The 16930-nt window shown below is 40.2% G+C and overlaps 1 protein-coding gene across 3 annotated transcripts in view; it reads left to right on the forward strand.

Annotated features, from left to right (window-relative positions):
* The window catches only part of DMD (dystrophin), a 1674912-nt gene that overhangs the window by 1323574 nt on the left and 334408 nt on the right, over nucleotides 1–16930 (forward strand). For all 3 annotated transcript variants that reach the window (XM_088028834.1, XM_088028835.1, XM_088028836.1), the window contains one exon: nucleotides 100–256. In XM_088028834.1, coding sequence (XP_087884960.1) covers nucleotides 100–256 — 157 coding nt within the window. The remainder of the gene's footprint in view (nucleotides 1–99; nucleotides 257–16930) is intronic.

Here is a 16930-nt window from a genome sequence, read left to right on the forward strand (position 1 = left end):
TGTGGAACAAACCAAACCAACGTACCTTCAGTGGGATTGTTAGACTCATTAATCACCCTTCTAGATATTTTGACCTAGTTTGCTCGTGCTGCTTTTCAGGTCTCATTTGGAAGCCAGTTCTGACCAGTGGAAGCGTCTGCACCTTTCTCTTCAGGAACTTCTGGTATGGCTCCAGCTGAAAGATGATGAGTTAAGCCGGCAGGCACCCATCGGAGGCGACTTTCCAGCAGTTCAGAAGCAGAATGATGTGCACAGGGTAGGACATTTTTAAGACGAGTGCCTTGCACAGAGCAAATTTTTTAGTGACAGTTTTGAAATGTGTTTTGATTGAAATTAAGTTGACTAGAAATCTTCACTCCACTAGTCCAGGGGTCAAAGATAAATAATCCAAGCCATTGTTATTTTATTTTTTTAAGATTTATTTACTTATTTATCTGACAGAGAGACAGCGAGAGAGGGAACATGAGCAGGGGGAGTGGGAGAGGAAGAAGCAGACTCCCCACTGAGGCGGGAGCCCGATGCAGGGCTCGATCCCAGGACCCCAGTTCACGACCCGAGCTGAAGGCAGATGCTTAATGACTGAGCCACCCAGGTGCCCCCAAGCCATTGTTATTTTAAATGTCAAAAGCATCTGCATTAATAATATCCTCTAAGAAGTCACCCTTCTCTTTTAATGATTTTTAAAGACATTTTATTATGGTAAATATAAAACATACACCAAATCGGACAGAATCCTATAGTAAACAGCCATGTACCCATCAGGACTTCAACAATTATCAGCTCATGGCCAATCTTACTTCTCCTAGACCTCTACCAGTCCTCTATAATTTTGAAATAAATATCAGGCATGGATCATTTAATTCACAGATAATTGAGAAAGTATCTCAAAAGATAAAGATCCACTCTTTCAAAGTGACCACATGGTTACTATAGCGCTTTTTAAATGTCAATAATTTTATTCTAACAAATATCCCAGCACTTTTAACATACATGTCTTAAATGTTTTAACATTTTTTTGTTTAAATAAGAATTGAAATAAGGTTCTCACGTTGCATTTGGTTAATTTGTCTCTTAAATACATTTTGTAAAGACTTTTATTTTACAATAATTACAGAGGCACAGTGAGTTGCAAAAATCGTACAGTTGCCCTATATGTTTCATCCAGTTTGCTCTAATGATTACATCTTAGGTGACTATCGGACCATAATATGTATTGTCATTTCAACAGACGCTGTAAAAAGGTACAGTTAACAGCGCAGCTCAATTCAGACTGGCCACATCTCAAGCACACAGTAGCACAATGTGCCTCCTGGCTGCCATATTGAACAGTACAGTTCAACAGGTGTGATCATATTTGGGTTTGACTTTTTTGGTAAGACTGCTTCATAGATAGTTGTGTATTCTTCCATCATCAGGAGGTGTATCATGTCTTGTTTTCTCTTTTGCATGTGTGATTTTGGCAGCTGTTCATGATCAATGACTAGGGGTTGCAATGTGATCATTGCCTATTTCTATCATTTTGTCTTCATTTATTAGCCAGAGTACTTCTGTGAGGGAAAGAAAAAAAAAAGTCATCCATCCCCTCTTTGGGGACCAAGTATACAGTTCGTATATGATAGGCAGGATACTTTTCCAGCCTTCAGAATAACAAGTTGTTCACTAGCATCCTCTAACAGTGATCAATTCTCTCTCTCTCTCTCTCTCTCTCTCTCTCTCTCGCTCGCTCTTTCTTATGTTTCTGTTTTCTCTATTAGGCTCTGAGTGGGGAAGTCAGAGATTTGGTCTTGCTCACCTCCAAGACCCTAGTACCTAGCAAAGTGTCTGGCATACACTGGATACTGATAAGTGTTTTTGAAATGAGAACAAAAGGCACAAGAACAGAAATCAATAGCAAACCAAGGAAATGACTAACAAACTACAAAAGTTTGATAAAATGGTAACACTTTTATATGTTCAACACTTAAAGAAAGATCTCTGTGGAGACACAGCCAAAAGTGGCATCTTGAAGAGAAGTCAAGGGTTTATATTATGCCAAAGAAGAGGATATAGAAGATTACTCAAAGGGAAGAGAACATGAGGGAAGATCTAGGAGTCTCTGAAAAAAATTGCCGAGGAAACTGACAGTTTCTTCTTTAGCCATTCCCCTTCATAAAATCGGAATGTTAAATTAGCTCTGTGGTAAGGTGGAATATAATAGTGACATTTTTTAAATGTTCTAACTTTGAATAAATAGTCAAAACACTCTGGTGTATGTGTAGAAGAGCATTCATTGAGACAGAAGGGCATTTTAAATAGAATGCATTATATGATATAAAGAAATGAGACAGAATGTCTACAAAAGGTGTAATTTTAGTCTAATTCTAGAAACCAAAGATGAATCATTGAACGAGTGCACTGGAAGTCAGGAGAGACTGTAGTCACATTCCTCCATAAATTAGATTGTGCTTGCTACTTTGTTCTTCAGCTGTGAAGTTGAGGAATTCGGTCCAAATAATTTTCACAGTCCCTACTAGCCAGCATCTTGTCGTAAATAGTCCCTCAGTATCCCTGGTTATTGGCTTTTGTTACTTGCTAGCAGTGGTAAAATGTTAGGACTTATTCTCAGTGCTTTTACGGAGGAATCCCATGACCAGGAACATGCTTTTGGGAGATGGTGATGCTAGAGTTACGGGTCACATGCACCCACTTGACTAGTGAGCTTGTTCAGATACCCATCTGCTTCTTACCCTTCTTTGACTTCTCAGGACTTTGACTACCCTTCTTTGCCTGTGTTCTATACGTTGGTTCCACTGCTCCTCTATCTTCGCCTCCCTCCAAATCCAACTGAGATTCAATCATAAAACATTTTAATAATTCTTTCCCAAGACCCTAAGATCCTGTGCTTTATTATCTTTTTGTGGCTGCCATCTGCAAAACCCCAAAGCTTTGAAGATCTAACTAAATACTCTCCCCTGTCCAAACAACAATGGAGCAGACCAGTATGGTCACCTTTTCAGGATGACAAACCAAGCCTTCCCTTGACGAGCCCAATACCTCACTGGGTCAGTTTGCCTCCAAAATAGTTCCTGACTCTGCCTACTGCAGTTGTCACCATAGTTACAGAAGACCATTTCTCCTAACCTTTCTGTGTCTACTCTTGCCACCCTACTGTGCCATCTTTACATTTCAGCCAGAGTAATTTATGTAAAAACATACACTGAATTACGTCAGTCCTTATCTTAGCGCTCTTCAGTGGCTTCTCCATTCTGTAGAGGAAAGACCAAACTCCTCAGCAAGGGCAAAAAACAGTGGGCATCAAAATAGCTCTCCCTGGTACACATGGCCGCCGAGTTGGGAATCAACAGAAAAATCCTGCAGTGAGGAAAGAACATCCTTCTTTCTTCTTTCTTTCCCTGCTCTTGGTCTCAGTAAACTAGAGAAGAACGAACAAGGTTAAGATCAGATCACTGATTGATTTTCTGCCTTCGTCCTTCCTTTTCTTCCTTAATTCCTTTGTTTCTTCCTTCTTTTTTAAGATTTTATTTATTTATTTGAGGGAGAGAATGAGCGAGAGAGAGAGAGAGAGAGAGAGCACATGAGAGCACACCACTCTTCCTCTTGCCCTCTGGCCACTAGCCATGCTGCCTTCTTTTGGTTTCTGCAGTTCTCTGCGTTCTTTTCATCTGGCGCTTGGAACATGCTGGTCCTCTGTCTGAAGCCCCTTCCACCTACATACACCCCTTCATAATTTCCTGGCTAACATCTGATAATCTTTTACATCTTGGCTCAGACATCAGGCAAGCTTTTCCCTGCTGCCCGCATTTGACCCTATCTTCCTCTACGTGCTCTCATACACAGTCTGCTTTTCCTTCTGCAGCTTAACATTCTTTGTCATCACGTATATGTGTAAATCTTTGATTCATGTCAATCACCTTCGCTAAACCATGTGCTCCAAGAAGCCTTCTTTTGGGGAGGGGGTTGTCACTTATGAAGTGCGTAGTACGGGGTGGACACTAAATAGGTAAAGAAACAAAGGAATTGGGCGCCTGGGTGGCTCAGTTGGTTGGGCGACTGCCTTCGGCTCAGGTCATGATCCTGGAGTCCCGGGATCGAGTCCCGCATCGGGCTCCCTGCTCGGCGGGGAGTCTGCTTCTCCCTCTGACCCTCCCCCCTCTCATGTGCGCTCTCTCTCTCTCTCTCTCTCTCATTCTCTCCCTCAAATAAATAAATAAAATCTTAAAAAAGAAGGAAGAAACAAAGGAATTAAGGAAGAAAAGGAAGGAGGAAGGCAGAAAATCAATCAGTGATCTGATCTTAACCTTGTTCGTTCTTCTCTAGTTTACTGAGACCAAGAGCAGGGAAAGAAAGAAGAAAGGATGTTCCTTCCTCACTGCAGGATTTTTCTGTTGATTCCCAACTCGGCATCCATGTGTACCAGGGAGAGCTATTTTGATGCCCACTGTTTTTTGTTTGTTTGTTTTTTGTTTTTTTATTATGTTAGTGAATCACCATACATTACATCATTAGTTTTTGATGTAGTGTTCCATGATTCATTGTTTGTGTATAACACCCAGTGCTCCATTCAGTACGGGCCCTCTTTAATACCCATCACCAGGTTAACTCATCCCCCCCTCCCCTCTAGAACCCTCAGTTTGTTTCTCAGAGTCCATAGTCTCTCATGGTTCATCTCCCCCTCCAATTTCCCCCCTTCATTTTTCCCCTCCTGCTATCTCCTCCTCCTCCTCCTCCTCCTTCTTCTTCTTCTTCACTACAATGTATTATTTGTTTCAGAGGTACAGGTCTGTGATTCAACATTCTTACACAATTCACAGCACTCACCATAGCACATACCCACCCAGCCACCCCATCCCTCCCACCCCCCACCACTCCAGCAACCCTCAGGATGCCCACTCTTTTTACTTGTGGTCTGGCCCAATGTTTTCACGAGCTTCTCTTTGCATCCTTAAGAAAAATTCTTGTCACAAAACACTCTTCCTCCCTCAGAGAACATCATCACTCCGAGGTGTTGATGAGAGAACAATTTAGCACCCTGTTTACTCAGAGTTTTGTCACATTTATACAGTAGCTCTTTTAGAGTTGCAGTGGAATGCCTGTCTAGTTAGTAATGCTCTTGGTGCCTGTTGGCAATAAGAACAAAGGAAAATCCTTGAAACTGGGTTTCTTTATCTGATCTTCTGAACTTCCGTAGGAAGAGAGAAAGGAAATATAATCAGGGCAAAACTCTGTCAAGATCTAGTCTTTGACAGATTCTGTATTTGTAGACTTGTTTTACATTGCCACATTCCTAGGTTTATAAATTGTCTTGTGCTTTGTGGGTTTCTGGATTCAAATACTGTTGATATAGAATGTTTAATATCAAGATGGGTCGCTTTTTATCATAAACTTACTCCCCGTGTATTTGGTGTATCATTTTTTTTTCAAATCCCCTGCTCACTGTCTATTGCAAATTATTAATGTCCCTGGTTGTTGTTTTTTGTGGGAATCCAAAACCCATTAGAATGTCAGCAGTGGAAACTATAGAAAAATATTTTTCACTTTTCTTTTCTATAAATCAGGATGTTTATAAAAGAGGTAATTTAAATTTTCTTTGGATATCATTGCAGATTAATGGTAACATTTTATAGCAAAATATCGTTATGTCTTGTACTCTTAAAGCAAAAAAAAAAAAATCATCATTCTCAATCACTGTGTTGGAGGGGTGTATGGTTTTCTTTTAGGTAAAATTCCAAAACAGTCCACCCAGGCAGTTAGGGACTGCAGGCTCACTCCCCAAGCAATTTTCACACCCATGGGGGTGGATCTTTGTTCCCCAAACCAGCTGGGCAGCATAGCAGCTGCAAGTGGAATGGCTCTCAAGCCTAATTAATAAAATAATGCTCCATATGCGGTGAAGTGTTATAAATAATTAAAGCTCAAATATGCCTTAGCAAATACAAACTGACCAATTTTTATATCTTTGGAATACATTATCCTGCCTTTTACGGTTCCTCATTACTTGCCTCACTAGACTGACTCGTTTTCAATTAGTGTGTATTATTCTGGTCCAGATATATTTTTAAAACTGACTTCCTTTGTTTTACTTGAGCAGTCACTAAAGTGATATTTATTACTTGTCTACTTCTGTGATTAACCTAGAGAGAGTTTTAAAGGAGCAAATCATAGTGGGAAATTTCTAAGGAGAACTGCAATAAACCATGAGCTTATTTAACTCCCTTCGTCTGACCCCAAATCCAAATGGAGATTAGGTCTTGATTATAAGAACACTGTAGGTAATGACTTTTTGTTTGCATTTGTACTAATGAAATTGTTTGTCATTAGGCTTTCAGCTTTCAATTTAAAAATCTCTGTAATTCCTTCCCTTGAGACTGTTAAGGACACCTTCAAAGCTTCCTGAGATTTTCTGGTTAAGATTGAGATGGAAGTAATCAATACATACATTATTAAAACAGTGGACAGAAAGCCATTATTGCGTGGAGGCTGTTGACAAATGAAAAGGCTTGAATAAAGTAGTTTACTTGTTCATTTGTCAGGTCGTATATTATGCATGTTCGATATCCTCAGAAGTCACCACAAAGTGAGGGAGAGGTTCGGAAATTCAATAAAATTATCCTAGAATCACGCTGTTGATTATACATTTATTTAGGCTAATTCTGCTATCAATGCTGGCCTGCTTCCTTTGGGTAGATTTTAGTATGTGTGTCAGCTTGATGAGTTCCCTGTGTTTTCTTTCCACAGAAACAGAATATGTCTTTGGGTGCCATTTGTGAATGTTAAGATTCAAGTCAGCTCTGTGTTAAAAAAAAAAAGAAAAGAAAAGAAAAAAGAAACGCATTGTTCCCTAGCACCTCTGGAAAACAAGAAAAAAGTTTGTGATAGGGTAATTCATTCCAACATTCGATGACCTGGCCTCTTAGAGTTTCTAAACAAGTTTGGTTCACCTACAGATTCACTGTTAGTTATATTTACTCTATGCTGTCTGCTTCACTATGTTGGAGGAAATAGACAAATAGACATCCTTTTTTTTTTTTTCTTAACAAAGCCAGAAGTTTATTCTTTAAAGAGATTAAGAAAAGCAACAAGCTCATAGAAAGACCGGTAAAGAAAAAACCCAGAAAATAAAATTTAACAGTATCAGTTGGAGATGAGGAGAACATGGTTATGGAGCTTACAGATGTTAAGATAATAAAACATCTCAAAAGTAACTTTTCACTAATAAATTTCACAATTTAAATGAAAAGTACAAATTTCCTAAAAACAAAACATTCAGCTAAATCAAGAAAAAATTAGAAATCTGAATATTACTTTGGAACTAGACATCTTTTTGATCTATTCTTCATTCCTAATGGAGTAAGCTACTTTTGTGTAAGTTTCATATTTTATGCAGTCATATTTAGGAATGCTGAATAGAAAAGATTTTAAAATTATTTTTAGAACTACATTTCTAGGCATTTGAGGGAGTCTTCTGAAAACTAGCTATATCATCAAAACTTGAGAACAGAGCCATCTAGGATTTGCCACTTTTCTTTAATGAGGATAATAAAATAAAATGTGAATAATTTACAAGTTAACTTCCCCACCAAAGTCTTCTTTCTAACCACATCAAAACATTGATATCTTGAAAAATACTCTTCAACTAATATTTGTATAGGACTTGGCCGTTACAGGGCACTTTTACACGTTCATTTAATTTCAAATGAACCCCTCTGATCGTTTTCTGTGTTCTTCGTTTTCCCCAAATATTATTTTAGGAAAATCTGTGCCATAACTCAGACTCCTAGAATGTATTGATTCTTTCAGCGATTATTTATTGAGGGCCTGCTGTTATGCTGGGGCTGAGGATACAGAAGTGAACAAAATGAGACTCTGCCCACACAGACCTTCAGATTTTCCTGAGCAAAATATGAAGTAAACCAATAAATTAACATATAAACTCCTATCAAGTCAGTGCTATAAAGAGAAAATAAACAAAACAGGAATAGAGAAAGAATGAGAGGTAGTGACCTACCCAAGGAGGTTGTATTCATTTGTGCAAAGGTCTAAGTGAGTGAGCCACACAGAGACCTTGAGTGAAGAATATTTTAGGCAGAGGGAGCAGCAAATGCAAAAACCCAGATGCAAGAACAGGTTTGGTGTGCTCAAGAAATAACTAGATGGGCTAATGATACATTGTAGAGAGTGGCAAAGGTCAGAAAATAATTGGTGTTATCTGCCACAGTTTGGAGTTGATTTTATTTTGTGCATGACGAGACCCCTCTAGAGGACCATAAGCAGGGATGGTGTGATCTGATTTTGTGTGTCCTAAAATTGACTCTCTCTGCTCCATGGACAATTGACAGTAGGAGGAGCAAAACTGAAAGCAGGGAGAAAGTTGGGAGGGTGTTGAAGTCATTTAGGAAGGAGATGATGATGACTTGGCCTAGCGTGGAAATGATAGACATTGTGAAAAATTATTTGACCCAAGATCTATTTTGAAGGGAGAGCTGATAGAACTTAAGATAGATGGGATATGGAATGTGAGGGAAAGTGAAGAGTCAAGGATGACTCTGAAGCCCCTGATTTGAGCGATGATACCATTTATGGAGATGGGAAAGACTTTGAGATGATCATGGATGAGGGTGTGTACATGGAGCAAAACAAGAGTTCCATTTGGGGATTATATTGATAAACAGAGACAAGTGGTATGATTCAGCAATTATTCACCACTTACACTTGACAATCTCGGATTTTGGCTGAGCCTCTTGAGAATGGATATAAATTAATTTGTCACAGGGTCTCCTAAGAATCCATTCATTGGTACTGTTGCTTCAGAAGGAATTTCCAGATTTAGGATTTAGGTTCAATGACCTAAGACCTAATTCTCTCAGCGACCACGGGAATAGATTGAGTGTTCAGCAGTGATTTCTCAAGGTCAGCTCAGAACTTAACATTATTGTCAGTAGGAAGTGACTTCCCCAGTGGTTGTTGGAAGCAGCCCAGGCCTCCAACTGAAGAATCAAACAGCTGTTCAAGATGCTGCGTGGGCACTAAACTATTCCTCCATAGTATCCCAGATCTGCAAGCAGGCTGGACTCTCTTCTAGCCCATGCCCTTGATCTCAGAGAACACAACTTTTAGCTTAAAGGACTTCTAAAAAAATAAATTTCAACAAGCATTTCCCCCCAAACACTCAAAAATGTTTTTTTTCATTGAATACAATTAGATTTTTAAAAAACAATTTCAGGCTTGAAATATCTCCATTTATTTTTCACCTTTGCTTGAAACTGATTCAGTCTCACTTATGGATTGCTGTTGTTCATGTTGTTGACTCTCTGAAACAATAGCTAGATGTACCTGATACAGCGATCCCTTGTCTTCACTTTTAAGTGGACTGGAAATGGATGATGATGTAGTCAAACTCTTAGAAGTAAAGAGTGGAAGGGTGGTTGTGAGAGGCTGAGGAGAGGATGAAATGGGAACTGAAGTTTCAGTTGTGCAGGAGGAGTCATTCTAGAGATCCGCTGTAGAGCCTAGGGCCTAGAGTTAACACTCCTGAATTGTGCACTTAAAACTCTCTTAAGAAGATGGATCTCATGTTAAGTGCTATTAGCACAATAAAAAAAAAAAAATCAAGATGATTTGACCTTTTCTTTATATCCCATATGCTACATTTACATAACTTCTCTAATGCAAGTTATTTCAAATGATTATTAACGAAATCCTTTGTCTGTTTGTTGTTGTTGTTGTTGTTGTTCTGTTCTTTCACATTTCTTTCTTCCATGAATCCCTGTGAACTTGCCTTAGATTCTTAGAGGCAAAATTCCTGCGACTCCAGTTATCCACATTTCTGGATCTCGCCCTTTTCCAGGAAGATCTTGGTTTCAAGTTCGCTGGGCATTGATGGTCCCTATTCATTCAGTAAATAAAAGATTAGTGATGTGTTTGAGACTCAATAAATATGGTGGCTCTTTAAGTGAGGAATGTCAGTAAGGTGGCAGAATGAATTCAACTTTCTTATCAGAAATAAAAACAATACAAAAGGCATATAAAAAAGTAGAAATAATATGGAAACTAGCATGGTAATATAGGATGACAAAGCTAAAACACTGATCAATTTGCAGATATGACAGTGTTAATGTCCTTGGCCTGTGCCTACTCGGGAACCATTTGTTGATTGGATGGCACCATTGGGATCACTTTAAATTTTAGGGTCTGCCTAGTGTTCTCTCATCTCTTAGCTAATGCTTCAGACTAGAGGAAAAGCCCCAACGAGCAGTTCAAACTCTGGAACTTCTGAACATGTGTGCATGAACATCTCCTCCAGGAAAGAAATCACTATGATTAAGAAGGCAGAGCCAATAGGGCCTCCTCTTGAGGAAAATCCACTCAAGTAACTCAAAGGTTACACTCAGCTTTGGATCTGGCACATAAGAATAGGCCCAAAATCAGAGCTCTCAATTTTTCCCAGTCGACAGCATTTAACTTTTTCTCTAATAATTCATGAACCCAGGCTTTCACCCTCAAGCATGTTCTGCATCTAAATCAAACTGGCCTCCATATAACACACTCTGGTTTTCCAACTGGGTGTTCTCTTATGTATTCAACAATATTTATTATCCACTATGTGCCAAGCTGTTGCTATAATTTTTATCATTAGTAATGGTGCCTAGAAGAGACTATCTCCAAATGCCACCATGTAACAGGCTCCTGGCCAATTAATGACCTAAACGATCTAAACGTGTTGATTATAGAATATTCAAACTGGGACACCTGGGTGGCACAGTCGGTTAAGTGTCCGACTCTCGGTTTCAGGTCAGATTCTGATCTCAGGGTTGTGAGCTAGAGGTCATGAGATCGAGCCCCACATGGGGCTCAGCACACAGTGCAGAGTCTACTTAAGATTCTCTCTCCCTCTGCCCCTCCCCCACTCAAATAAATAATATTTTTAAAAAAAAGAATATTCAAACTAGATGTTAGAACTTCGATAAGGTGTTTAGCAAACCCCCACAATTTAACAAATGAGGACACGAGGGCTCAGGAAGGTCTTATGACTGGTTCTAGATCACCCAGCCAAGCTTTGGCCCAGCCCCAACTTGAACTTCAAGTCGGCTACCACAGCCCTCCCTTAACCACTTTAGTCTGCCTCAGGGGGTGATTCTGTCAAGTTCGGCTGACACATGTGAATAACGTATAGCCATTCTGTGAGATTTCAGTCTGAATAACACAAATACAGACTTGCCACTTCAGTGGGAATGTAGATAAAATTCAGCTCCATGGAAATTGCCCATGGTTGAAAGAGACCTGTGTTTTGAAAGGCGAGGGCCTCTACTTATATCCATAGCGATAGGACCAGTATCTCTAGGTAAAAGCAGTATAGCTTTTCTCTCAAAAATGTCAGTCCCTGGGGCTTCTGGGTGGCTCAGTCGGTTAAGCATCCTGCTCTTGATTTCAGCTCAGGTCATGATCTTAGGGTCCTGGGACCAATCCCCGGATTGGGCTCCACACTCAGCTCTGAGTCTGCTTGGGATTCTCTCTCTCCCTCTCCTTCTGCCCCTCCCCTCTCTCAAATAAATAAATGAATCTTTAAAAAAAATGTCAGTCCCTGTGCCCAGAGCTCTCATCCTGACCCTGTCTTCTCTGAGGTACATCAAGCACATCAGTATCTCCCCCTGCATCCCCTCTACACGTGGTTCTAAGCTACTTCTCTTTATGGGATTAACAGGTATTTGAGGTAATATTCCCCCTATTTAGTTTTTTCCTATAACCAGGAGAGGCAGGGAAAAAAATCAAATAATCAGTGACTTGGTTCTCCTCTATTACTTTCAGGTTTTTAAAATTTCTGACTTGCTTCATGGCCATTAGGATTTGCCACTTACGTGTCATCCAAATTATTATAATTCAGGGAACTTTCATCTTTTGCCATCACTCACCTGAAGCCTGGCTTAAGAATTTCAAGATTTGGATTCTAAGTGACTAATGAACTGATGGCTTTAGGTAAATCCTAGCTTATCTGTACTTCAGTCTGCATTGGCAAAACATTCCCAGTATAAAAGTATCACCACAGACATACTTATTCAACCAAACTATTGACTCCTTCAGGACAAAGATCCAGTTCCTACGTCTTCCCTATGTTATATATAATAGGTTCAAAATTAATATTTTTCTATTAGCTAACTAATCTGCCAGCAGTCAGTCACCCAGTTGGTTAGTATTTGTGATATATAAATAACTATCAATCAAGGGCACCTGGCTGGGTCAGTCAGTAGAGCATGTGACCCTCGATCTCAGGGTTGTAAGTTTGAGCCCCACGTCAGGTGTAGAGATTGCTTAAATAAATAAACTTTTAAAATAATAAATAAATACCATCTATCAGATCATTTCACCTTAAAATAAATGGATTTACCTTGGGATGTCCCACTAGTACAATTTTGTCATGCATGCTTCATATAAATTAGTCTGTGAAACTTAAGAAGCTGGAGGAAAAATGTCAAACTAGCATGCCTTACTTTTTTTTCTCATTTTTAAGGCAGAATGTTACTTTCCTTTCACAGAGGTGCTCTAAGTCTTTAGTAGTTGCTTCTGATTCTTCCGTATCACTGTTTTAGTCCCTTGGGCCCGGCTGTCTTGCAAAGGTGAAGAGGAAGCTGTGGGGAACAGGATGAATTTTAAGGAAAATAATTTTATCTGTTTGAAAGATTCAGGAAGTAGATATCTTTTTTTTTTTAAAGATTTTTATTTATTTATTTGAGAGAGAGAGAATGAGAGACAGAGAGCACGAGAGGGAAGAGGGTCAGAGGGAGAAGCAGACTCCCCGCAGAGCAGGGAGCCTGATGCGGGACTCGATCCCGGGACTCCAGGATCATGACCCGAGCCGAAGGCAGTCGCCTAACCAACTGAGCCACCCAGGCGCCCCAGGAAGTAAATATCTTAACGTGTGAATATTGACATCTAACTAACGTAAAGAGTATTCTGTATGTGTATGGGAGGGGGCCTCTATATCTGATACCTTTTTCACATCAGCACGTGAATGAACCAACTTGTCCAACTTAAAATATTAAGCATAAACTCTGAGGCAAAATCAGTACAGTATAAGGAGTGACTATTTTCCCAAACATCACTCAAACAGACTTTCTTTGAGAGGCAAGACAATTATCAAAGAGTTAAGGCTCTTGACATTGAATGTTCTTGTTTTGGTTTAAAAAATGTCTCCGTTTTCCTTCCTCTTAAAATGCAGTGAACTCTCATAACATGCAGGTTACTGTAAGTCGCTTAGAGACTGAAAAATGGATTTTCCCTTATTTTAAAGAAGAATCTTCACTGGTTTTTGTCATTGTCATTGTCATTTTCTTCACTGTTTTGTCATTGTTGTCTTTGTTTTTGCATTTACTACATGAGCCTATCTCTTTTAGGGACACCTGGGATGGGGGTCAGTCGGTTAAGTGTCCAACTCTTGATTTCAGCTCAGGTCGTGATCTCAGGGTCATGGGATCGAGCCCCCCATCGGGCTCCGCCCTCCGACTGGGTCTGCTGTCCCTCTCCCTCTGTTCCTTTCCCCACTGCCCCCCCATCTCTAAAAAAATAAATAAATAAAATCTCTTTTTTTAAAAAGCCTATCTCTTTTAAGCTCCATGCTACAAGGACCACTGATGCTTTTTGCCTAGAACAGTGGCTTGTACAGATAGATGCTCAAAATTTGTTAAATGAACAAATGGAAGAAGACCTTTCCTTCTAACCATGCTTGAAATGACATGTTCCTATTTATGGTTTTTTCCATATGGTGAGAAACATTACCATTTTCTTTGTCTTCTGATTGTCTTGAACTAACTATTTCTCTCTTTTTCCTGGGGTTTTTAACCTTTCTTATATTTCCTCTACATGTTCCCAAATGCCGCAGATAGAGCACATAACCTTCTCTTCCATCCACTTTCTTTTCTTAATTTCAGACAACGATGTGAAAATAATGGTGCTTATGTCTTTGTAATGACAGAACTTCCTTTGTCTTTTCTTTAGACTCGTTTTAATCCTCAGTGACTCCTATTTAAGAAATGAACTGTGCAGCTGTGATGGTGCTGAGCCCTTGGCAACAACTCGAGGGGCAAACAAGTGGTCCCTCACAAAGCTGTTCACTTCTAACAATGGAGCTGCATCATCAAACAGTGTCTTAGACTTTGTCAATTTGATGAGACCTTTAAGATCCGTTTCCTTATTTTACAGACCTTACTCCAACAATCATCTCCACGTTCCCCCGTCTAGGTCTTTAATAGATTCCTCTCTGCTATGGTAACCAACTGTCCTGGTTTGCATGAGACTGTCCTGGTTTTAGCATTCAAAGTCCCACTTCATGAAGCCCTCCCCAGTCCCCGACAAACCAGGATGGTTCGTTACCCTACTGCTAGCTTCCATCTTCCACCCTGTGTGCAAAGCATTCCTATCCTAAAAAGAACATGTCTTCCTTTTACATTGTAATCCACTCTGTCCTCCTTCCCATCTTCCTTCTTGCCCTGTCAGAAAAAAAAATATGTTGCACAGTGTTCATCTAAAATACTTATTCCTTCTTCTCCCACTCACTCCTCAACTAAACCTACTTCTGAGGCTACTGCCCTCCACTGAAATTGCTCTCACCAAGTCTAATGAGCACTTCTCAGTGCCCATCTTGCTTTACCTTTGTGTGTCATGGTTGGAAGCTCTCAGTCACTTTCTTCCTCTCTCTTCCAGAGTTCTATACTTCTCATTTCCCCCAAGCTTTCTACCTGTCCATTCCATTCTTTCTTGGCCTCTCATGGGATCCAGGTCCTCTGTCTGCCCATGAATTTTGTATATTCTCCAGAATTTTCTCTTTAGCCCACTCCACTGCCTGAGCAGTCTCGTCTCCTTAGGTAGTTGTAATCCTCGTCTCTATGCATAATCATAGGCACTCAGTGGATGTTAACTGAGAAAATGGCTCCTAAATCTCCTTTTCTTCTCCCTAAACATCAGACTTTGGTATTTATTTCCTTCCAGAAGGAATGGTACCTATCCAAGCTGAGCATATCATATCCTCTTACTCTGTTCTCCAAACAAATTCCCCCCTCATGTTAGTATTGGGTTTTTAATATTCGTCTTCATTAATTTTATCCTAAATGTGCACATGAGGTGTTCTGGATCAGACACAGATTTCTTTTAGTTACCTAACAGGGAATATCATTGCCACCCACCCCCCATCCTGGCCTTTGCCCCAAGTCTTACCCCTAGGGAGACGTGAGGAGAGCCAATGGAAAATGTGCCTACATGACTGGCTGCGTATTCCCTAGGCCAGAGACCAGGAAAAAGGGTTTTCCTTTCTCGTAAAGGGGAAGAAGGCCTTTTCCACCAGAAAGAGTCCCCTTCTCCTCCTGAGAGGGTCTCCTTGGAAACATAAGGGCCTGAGTCCTAACTCCAACTTTTCTTTTTTTTTTTCTTTTTTTTTTTAAGATTTTATTTATTTGACAGAGAGAGAGACACAGCGAGAGAGGGAACACAGCAGGGGGAGTGGGAGAGGGAGAAGCAGGCTTCCCGCTGAGCAGGGAGCCCAATGCGGAGCTTGATCCCAGGACCCTGGGATCACGACCTGAGCCGAAGGCAGATGCTTAACGACTGAGCCACCCAGGTGCCCCCTAACTCCAACTTTTCTAGAAGCCAGAGAACCCCACATGCCTCAGATTTTACAAACTGGAAATGTCATCAAGATCTGGGCTTTTTTTTCTCCAAACTCTAAAGACCTAAAGAGATAGCCACTCCAGTCTTGCTGACAGCTTGGAGCTGAACCTGGGAATTTCCTCTGGGCTCTAACCATTTGGTCCTCTTGGATGAGAGAAATTAACTAGACATATGACTGCACATCTAGTTCCCATGGTATGGGAAGTTTCGCAGGAGCCAGAGCTTTTTATAAGCGTGCTGAGAAATCTGGGAGAGTTTATTTCCTCACATGTAGGTTAATTACACCCAGCATTCACTCATCTCCCCAACCTAGAAACTAGAAGTCTTCCTTGCTCCTTCCTCTCTCCATTCAGTCACCAAATTCCCACACCCCTACACACTAAACATTTCCCTACTCTATCCTTTTTTTTTTTTGGTACCTACTGCCCTGGGTCAGATCCTAATAATCTTTCACTAAATTCATACAGTTGCCTCCTAACTGGTCTCTCTAAGTGCATTTCTGCCCTTCTAACTTGCTCTGTATTTATGTCAGGGACATCTATTTGAAACACACACATGCCTATGCCACTCCAGGTTCCTGATTTCCCACACAAGAGAATACCTAGGCTTCTTAGCAACTCACAGATAGAGCTTCAATTTCTGAGTTAAAGGTCAAATATAGTTTAAGATAATGACACTGTCTTATTTCATCTCTGGATATGTCCTCTCCTTGTACTTTATGTGCTAGAAACCTGGCCTACTTGAGATAAGTGTACATGGCACACTGTATTAGGTCCTATGTCTTCACACCCGTATTTTCATCGTTTTTCTTCCTCTAATCTTCACTTCCCAGGCTAACTCTTGTTCATGCTTAAGAATTCTTTATGAATAATGTCTTCTCTAGGAAGCCTTTCTCAATTTCCTTTCCCAGATTGTGCAAACCTATAGCACCTTCCACACTGTGCTGAAATTAGGAGTGCCTGGGTGGCATAGTCAGTTAAGCATCTGACTCTTGGTTTCAGCTCAGGTCATGATCTCAGGGTCAAGATCTCAGGGTTGTGAGTTCGAGCCCCATGTCAGGCTCCCCACTCAGTGTGGAGTCTGCTTGAGATTCTCTCCCTCTCCCCCTCCCGATTGTGCTCTCTCTCTCTCTAAAATAAATAAATAAATCTTTAAAAATAAAGAAATTATTTATGTGTTTGACTCTTATACTGTATACAAGTTTCTAAATGGGAAGTGTTGTTTTGCATTCACTTTTTTCTAGTTTCTGATACAACCACTGACACATAGTAGCTTAACA

The sequence above is a fragment of the Eumetopias jubatus genome, unplaced genomic scaffold (assembly GCF_037043125.1).
Source record: "Eumetopias jubatus isolate StellerSeaLion01/CBP00866 unplaced genomic scaffold, mEumJub1_p1.0 scaffold_11, whole genome shotgun sequence".
NCBI lineage: Eukaryota > Metazoa > Chordata > Mammalia > Carnivora > Otariidae > Eumetopias > Eumetopias jubatus.